Source organism: Eleginops maclovinus, chromosome 3 (genome assembly GCF_036324505.1).
Source record: "Eleginops maclovinus isolate JMC-PN-2008 ecotype Puerto Natales chromosome 3, JC_Emac_rtc_rv5, whole genome shotgun sequence".
NCBI lineage: Eukaryota > Metazoa > Chordata > Actinopteri > Perciformes > Eleginopidae > Eleginops > Eleginops maclovinus.
In genome coordinates, this window is record NC_086351.1 from 10402828 (window position 1) to 10411168 (window position 8341).

Here is an 8341-nt window from a genome sequence, read left to right on the forward strand (position 1 = left end):
GTTCACTGTCATTACCCAGGAGACTCTGCAGCAGCTCTCTCCAGGAACTCGTCCACCACCTCTGGGATGTCCTGCAGGGACCTGGAGACAGCAGACCTGCACACATGTGCACATAAACATGACGGCCCATCACTTTCAAGAGCATTCAGTTACTGAATGAAAAGCACATGGCACTTTGTGTATTCTTTAAAGATCTAATCTAAAGGCTTTTGGATTACCTGCTGACTCAAACATAGGAAATATTGCATCTTATACAAGAAAATGGACGCAACTACAAACATGTCAGAGCTCCTGCAGCTCACTGATCAAATGTCCATCTAGTGCTCAGAAAGAGCAAACTAGAGGAGGAAACTGCCATCTGATATCTAGGATATGGAATATAAACTCAAACGGCTTCCCATACTCCAGTCATTGTAATATATGAAGCTCGTGCCAATTTCTACGCTCTTTCCCTTTTTGCCATGCAATTCATAGTAAAATTCGGCCTGAAAGTTCAAATGTGTTTTACCCTTTTACGTTGACATCCCTATTTGTTACCCATCCTTGCTGCACTCACATATGACACACATCTATCTTCGGTACCTACCCTTCTTTCTCTGATGTGTACATGGGGGAGATGTCTCGAGACGCCTCCCTTTGGTCAGATCTCTCCAGCCCCAGTGAATCATGGTCTGGACAAATACATACACAATGTTATATATTATAAATAAGATATTATATTGGCTTGTATTTGTTCGCTCTAGGCTTGCGCTAACGCTTAACCACAAGGGGTACATGCCTATCCCCCACCTCTGACCTCACCCTCACCCCTGGGAGGACACAGACTAAGTTGCGCTAAAAGCAACTGCTGTAGACACACACTTCAGCCCCAGTTAAAACTCTCCCCGGTCTCTGGTTTGAATCCAAACCACACTTTGATGTTGTTGTTTTTTTACACAATGTTTACCTGAAATTTCGTACATCTCCGGCTCTGCCACCTCTCGGGGCACCTGAATTCACACACACATTACTTAATCTTATGACCCCATGTTCTCCCTACACCGAGAGTCTTCACAGTTATTGACACCACAGTCAGACAAACTAATAAACATTCTTCCACACCTCCTTGGGGCTGAGGGCAGCACCCCCCTCCTCCACTGCTGCCGCCGCCGCCGCCGCCGCCTCGGCCATCTCACGCTCTCTTTCCCTTTCGGAGTCGGTGGAGTCGGGCCGTGTCTCCCCGACCTGCAGGTCCGAGCCTAAGAGAGGCGTGATGGTCGCAGCCTGTTTCCATAGTAACAGCAACTCTTCCGGTAAGGCTGCGAGGCGGAAAATTAAATCAAGGTTAAGTTTTGAAATCCACTTTAAACAGCAGTAGTTGCAGATGTGCATAAAAAAAAAGCTCTTCGTATCAAAACATTTGTATAACAATTGAATATATATCACCATCAATGAAAACAGTATGACTTTGAATAACCTGTATTTAATCCTATTTTACAATTGGTGCCACTGGGTAATAATACAGTATACAGGAAATCTTCTGAACTGTTTCAAGGCCAAAAATGACAAAAGAATGTACAGTGTCACACAGGAAGAAGGCTGCTGTTCAGCGCTTATGAGAAACAGGGCTTAAAGCACCGGTGTGAAATAAGAGTTGTATTTGAGGGTTGTTGTGTTTGTACAGGTGTGCTACTGACGTGTGCAGGGATTATTGAAGAGCTCAGCAGGAGAGGGCAACCTCTGAGAAGGCGGCGTTGCTATAACAGGAAGTCTGGTCTCAATATAAGGGTTGTCGATCTGCTCCTGCTGGACATCCTCTGGGATCTGAGTCTCGGGGTCGATGAAGATAAGCTGCCTCCTCCTCCTCGCCCTCCTCATCCTCACATCCTGGGCATGGGAGGGATGTGGGAAGTAAATTAACCCTAACTTTCCGCCAGATGTTTATTGTATTTGTAACAGCCATTAGGTTGCCAGGTTGTAAAAAAAATCCATTGATGAACTTTTTAAATTTCCACAAATTTAAATCCCAGGAATCAGTGGATACCGTTATAAAAACAAATTGTGTAAACGGACAAAAATAAGAGGAGGTTTGTTCTAAAAACACTTCCTGCACGGTTGTGCTTGCACATTAGTTCGAACAAAAACAAAACCCCAAAAGCTGGCACCTCTGACTGTAGAGTTGGTTCTCGGTGTTTCTCTGCTGCATGTGGTGGGAAGGGGGGGGTGGACACACTGGCGGGGGTTGCCAGGTCTGAAGGGGTTCTGTCTTTCTCCACGGACAGGCCTGGATCTTCCTGAGGCAGAATGACCTCCTCAGTGAAGAGAGTGGTGGGCTGAAACCTGACCCACGGAGAAGCACAGTCAGTGTGATTGTGTGGCTCAGTGTGTTTCTGCTGATGCTTCCATCTGGATACTTTACTCAATTGTGGAAGCTGTGAGATCTCTTGTTGTCTTTCTCTCCAGGTCTTCTTCTCTAAATATATCTAAATCCTCACCTTAAAAAAAGGTAAAGAAAGAAAAACCATAACTATCTTATTGTCACTCTTCTCTCAATGGAAAAGGAGCTCCTAGTTTTGCAACACACCTTCTGGAAAGTAACCTATCTCGGCCATGAGGATGTCAATCGTATCTGGGTGCTGAACAACCAGCTCCTCGCCTTCAAACTACCGTTCAGTAAAACAACAAGAAGAAATAGATGTAGGTGGATACCAGACAGAAAGCTAAAGAGTGTATGTAATGTATTCAACTAGGCTTCAGTAACCTCTGTGTGAGGGAAAGCGGGAGGCTCCGTCTCTCTCAGGGTGATGGTTTCTGGAGATGCAGTTATGGCTGGGGAAAATATGATTGACATTTATTAAAAAACAACATTTTTTCACAACCACTCAAACCAGCAGGAGAGGATGCAACTTATCAAGCTGCAATTAAAGTGCTCTCTTATGCAAATGTGGCTATACAACATTTTCTGGCCCGTGGGATCGGCCGTGCTAATGTGGAGGATGTTGTTGTTGTTGTTGGCAGACGGCTCTGATGTGACCCACAGTGTCTCTCTGTGCCTGCTGCTCTGGATTTCTGCCTTTTTATCACAATCTCAACTCTGTCTCTTCCTGTGACCTGTTGGTATTTACAATCTGACATACTGTACAGTGCTTTGTATCTCTTTCTGTTAAGCTGACATTTAATGAACACTGATTATACTCAGTACAGGCCTTGTGTTTTCTCCTGGTGTAGCATATCAAACATGTTTAGCTTAATGATGCCTTGGATACATGTTGGTTAATGTCTTTCTTTTAGTTTCTAATCTGTTCTTGTTTAATTGATACAGCTATGTATTCTTAACTGAAATTGGTCGAGTGCTATGGAAAGTTAAGTTTGATGTACATTTAGCTTTTTCTTATTTATAGTGTCTCTTATCCTTATATTATTCTATCAGCTCAAAATACACCTCATTAAGTAATATTTCTCTATTATTTTAGGAATGATATCACATTTATGAGTTTCTCTGGTACATACAGTGGGGCAAAAAAGTATTTAGTCAGCCACCAATTGTGCAAGTTCTCCCATTTAAAAAGATGAGAGAGGCCTGTAATTTTTATCATAGGTACACCTCAACTATGAGAGACAACATGAGAAAAAAAATCCAGAAAATCACATTGTAGGATTTTTAATGAATTTATTTTCAAATGATTGTGGAAAATAAGTATTTGGTCAATAACAAAAGTTCATCTCAATACTTTGTTATATACCCTTTGTTGGCAATGACAGAGGTCAAACGTTTTCTGTAAGTCTTCACAAGGTTTTCACACACTGTTGCTGGTATTTTGGCCCATTCCTCCATGCAGATCTCCTCTAAAGCAGTGATGTTTTGGGGCTGTCGCTGGGCAACACAGACTTTCTACTCCCTCCAAAGATTTTCTATGGGGTTGAGATCTGGAGACTGGCTAGGCCACTCCAGGACCTTGAAATGCTTCTTACGAAGCCACTCCTTCGTTGCCCTGGCGGTGTGTTTGGGATCATGGTCATGCTGAAAGACCCAGCCACGCTTCATCTTCAGTGCCCTTGCTGATGGAAGGAGGTTTTCACTCAAAATCTCACGATACATGGCCCCATTCATTCTTTCCTTTACACGGATGAGTTGTCCTGGTCCCTTTGCAGAAAAACAGCCCCAAAGCATGATGTTTCCACCCCCATGCTTCACAGTAGGTATGGTTTTCTTTGGATGCAACTCTGCATTCTTTCTCCTCCAAACACGACGAGTTGAGTTTTTACCAAAAAGTTCTATTTTGGTTTCATCTGACCATATGACATTCTCCCAATCCTCTTCTGGATCATCCAAATGCCCTCTAGCAAACTTCAGACGGGCCTGGACATGTACTTGCTTAAGCAGGGGGACACGTCTGGAACTGCAGGATTGAAGTCCCTGGCGGCGTAGTGTGTTACTGATGGTAGCCTCTCTTACTTTGGTCCCAGCTCTCTGCAGGTCATTCACTAGGTCCCCCCGTGTGGTTCTGGGATTTTTGCTCACCGTTCTTGTGATAACTTTGACCCCACGGGGTGAGATCTTGCGTGGAGCCCCAGATCGAGGGAGATTAGCAGTGGTCTTGTATGTCTTCCATTTTCTAATAATTGCTCCCACAGTTGATTTCTTCACACCAAGCTGCTTACCTATTGCAGATTCAGTTTTCCCAGCCTGGTGCAGGTCTACAATTTTGTCTCTGGTCTCCTTTGACAGCTCTTTGGTCTTGGCCATAGTGGAGTTTGGAGTACGACTGTTTGAGGTTGTGGACAGGTGTCTTTTATACTGATAACGAGTTCAAAAAGGTGCCATTAATACAGGTAACGAGTGGAGGACAGAGGAGCCTCTTAAAGAAGAAGTTACAGGTCTGTGAGAGCCAGAAATCTTGCTTGTTTGTAGGTGACCAAATACTTATTTTACAGAGGGATTTACCAATTAATTCATTAAAAATCCTACAATGTGATTTCCTGGATTTTCTTTTCTCATTCTGTCTCTCATAGTTGAAGTGTACCTATGATGAAAATTACAGGCCTCTCTCATCTTTTTAAATGGGAGAACTTGCACAATTGGTGGCTGACTAAATACTTTTTTGCCCCACTGTACATTACTTTAGAAGTTATTTTCTACAGAACATATTTTATTTTCCGCTGAAAGACAAAATGTCTGGAAGACATGTTTCTTTTAATGTCACTACAGCACATTGAGTCATCTTACTGCTCAGTTGTTCAGCAGCTGGAAGCTCCGGAGACAGTTCACTCTGATACTCTTGACCCATCTGAGAAATACAACACAATACACACAGTACCCTTATTTCAGTCACACAAATATTTAGATGATTTCCAACGTTACCTTCAACAAAAATGTCTTATTCCGGTACCTGTAACAGTGTGTTTGGACTGGGCATGGCTTCTCCCATGAACATCACTCCGAATAACGGGTCAAGCGCTGCTTCGGTTTCCTCCATGAGACTCAGGACATCGGGGAAGTCCACCGCATGTCTGGAAGAAGACAGGAAGTCCAGAAGCAGGAAACAGTTTTTAGTTTTAGTTTGTTAGTGCAGACTTAAAACTAAAAGTACCTTTTCTCACCTGATGGGCTCATCCATATCATTTTTCTGGGAGGACCTCTGTTTCACCAGCTTCCCCACAACAGACTGAAGCTCAACTGTAAGAACATCATTTCATAGTCAAAAACTGTTTATGATGAATGAAATGATGATATGTGCTTTGATCTCATAGACACTGAACAATTGAGGCAAGATAAATTGTGTTAAATGAGTCAATATCACTATGAAGTGCCTTTGGTGTCCTCATCAGAATCACTCAGTCATCATGAAAATGTAGCAGAATAATGAAACTCTGAGGTCTGGCCAAACATTTACACACATATCAGGTCAATGATAAGTCTCTTAAAATGAGTTTCCTTCATTTTATACCATTTTTTTCATTGGATGTATGTGATTTTGGCATGTCCCACACACTGCTCTGCTAACTACAGTGTGTTAAATGAGACTAAATTTGAAAAAAAAGATAGTTTTATTGTCCACAACAAGTTATTTGATAAAACGAGTGATGTTGATCATGTATATTCTATCTTCATAATCATATTGAACATTTTGCATGTTTCCCTGAAATTGCTGTCCACCCTGTCATTATGGGATAACAGCCCCTTTAAGTAACCCCCTGATGTCTTCAGTGACATTTCTACCATCATGTTGTCTTTCTTCATTGGAGGCTGAAACAGTGGGTAGTAGCAGAGTAATATTTACACTTATATTTCATAATTTTCATCTTATTATGTGTGTAGTCGGACGTTGTCAAGCTTAACATGTCCAGTCAGTCATAGTGAAATATCAGTTAATATAAAAACCTTTCAGAAACTAGAAATATATTTGTAAATCAGTACAGTCACCTTGCTAACTGAATCATGTGGCTAACTGAAGGTCCACCTTGTGCTCATTAAATGCTAACATTAGCCAAAAATGTCCACCCTGTCATTATCCGCCATATTTTGGTTTTGGCTGGTTTTTTTTGGTGAGGACAGCGACCATAGGCGCCGATTTATGTTTCTGCCGGTGGGTGCTCTAAAAAGTTTAAAGCCCGACCCTCGACAATCTCCGTGTGTGCGGTTAAATCTCCGTGGGTGCTCGGCAATCTCCGTGGGTGCTCGGGCCCCGAAGCACCCACGGTATCGGCGCCTATGACAGCGACTGTCTGTTGATAACTCACCCAGCAGAAGAGCACACTGACGGTGGTATACGAGGATGACGCCGTACTGGAGCTGGGAGGAGAGGTAGAGGGAGAAGCGAGGTCGAGGCAGGCCGGGCTGAGGGGGGGGGATTCGCACCAGCACGTAGTTCATGATGTCCTCGCTGTAGGGCATTAGCTTTATTGGAACTGCACAGACTCACAGTTCATCGAATTATGAAGAGGTGACGATGAATCAAATATATTTACCAGGTGCTTATGACGTTGACTTTCAGGAAGTCCCGACGAGGAACTTTGATTCCTTTTGTGGCAACCAGCCTGAAATCAACACACATTTCTTAGTAGTGCATTTGTTTTGCTATAATTTATACACTTTACTAGTGTACTACAGAGTTACTACATTTAATAGTTGAATCCCAGAAAATGAGAGGAGGGTGTTATATTTGTATCAATAAGCTTGGATGCATTTTTTAATCCGTTTTTGATAACATAACATTTGACCTTCATCTTTAAAGCTATTGTCTTTTGTAAATAGTCACTTCAAAGGCTCACACCTGTTGTTTGAGTGTCAGTGTCTCTGTTGCCAGGCAAATGTGAAGTTTGCCGCCAATGCACCTGCACTGGGGGCTTTATTTCATACTACATTTGCAGTTGTTCCCAAAACATTTTATTTCAGAAGATGGAGGATCAGGCATTCAGGTTTTTAAATGTTATACAATAAATAATAAATAAAAGGAGAGAACCCTGCACTGTTAGCTTAACATAGCATAATGACTGAAAACAGGGGGACACCTCTAACCTGGCTTTGAACAAATTCACCACACATTCACTAATTAATATATAATTTGTTTAATCTGTACAAAAAAAGAGGTAACGCGACAGATGTTCATAAAATGTAATCAATGATTTATTAAAACCCTTCACTAGAGATCAAACCGACTCCAACAACAAAGAACCCAATATTGAATAAAACGGAAAACACTCAGTTTTCTGTTTGACTATGTTCCTACTTACAAACATAAAAGAAAGATTGGGTCAAACTCTTCAATTTAATTCTTAACCTACATTTTATATTTAGGTTGTTTGAAGGAGGCATTTAGAATGATCAGAACCGTGAAGTATATCTAAAAGATTATTCCCCGTCACATGTATTTTTACACAAGCTTCCAAAAAAACAGGTCAATAATGTAGTTGATACCCCGTTGAGAAGAGCAACCTCCACTAGCTAAATTATACATCGACTTGAAAATAGTGGGAAACATGTTCTACTCACCAGATTGTAGAGAAACATCCTGAATGACGCTTCAAGACGGTGGGGTAGTAAAACATTTTAGAAACACTTTCGGAAAATAGATGTTATAGCTGTTAAATTGCAGCTATAATATCTACACCAGAGCAGGGGTCACTATACTGTGGGATAGCAGATGACTGTTGTCGGGTTATTTATTTATTGGAATGAAGCTGATTGGTCAGTCCCACTGTGAGTAATCAAAATAAAGTTTGGTATTGGCCCCAAGTATTTCTTTTTAGTTTTCCTGTCTCTACCCTTTGCTGTGTTTTCAGATATTGTTCAAATCGAATGAATCATTATTCATTTAAATACTGTGTATTACGCCCGATGCTGATTCACAACAGTTAAAAG

General features: G+C 41.7%; 1 protein-coding gene across 1 annotated transcript; it reads right to left on the reverse strand.

Annotated features, from left to right (window-relative positions):
- Positions 1-615: 615 nt before the first annotated feature.
- LOC134861596 (meiotic recombination protein REC8 homolog) lies at positions 616-8199 on the reverse strand. The gene is made up of 13 exons (XM_063878909.1): positions 7973-8199; positions 6949-7017; positions 6721-6863; positions 5581-5656; positions 5370-5490; positions 5207-5267; positions 2741-2808; positions 2564-2642; positions 2399-2474; positions 2145-2319; positions 1677-1866; positions 1102-1298; positions 616-989 (listed from the first exon to the last, which is right to left on the reverse strand). Exons 1-13 carry the CDS (start codon positions 8026-8028, stop codon positions 873-875), a joined length of 1428 nt encoding a protein of 475 aa, XP_063734979.1. The 5' UTR covers positions 8029-8199; the 3' UTR covers positions 616-872.
- Between the last annotated feature and the right edge of the window lie 142 nt (positions 8200-8341).

What these genes read in the sequence shown, in the direction of transcription:
- LOC134861596 (XM_063878909.1), bottom strand. Translation starts at nt 8,028, where the DNA reads ATGTTTTACTACCCCACCGTCTTGAAGCGTCATTCAGGATGTTTCTCT. An exon ending in GGATGTTTCTCTACAATCTG is followed by an intron (nt 7,018 to 7,972) that starts GTGAGTAGAACA and finishes TGTTGATTTCAG; the next exon opens with GCTGGTTGCCACAAAAGGAA. An exon ending in AGCTGCTGAACAACTGAGCA is followed by an intron (nt 2,809 to 5,206) that starts GTAAGATGACTC and finishes TATTTTCCCCAG; the next exon opens with CCATAACTGCATCTCCAGAA.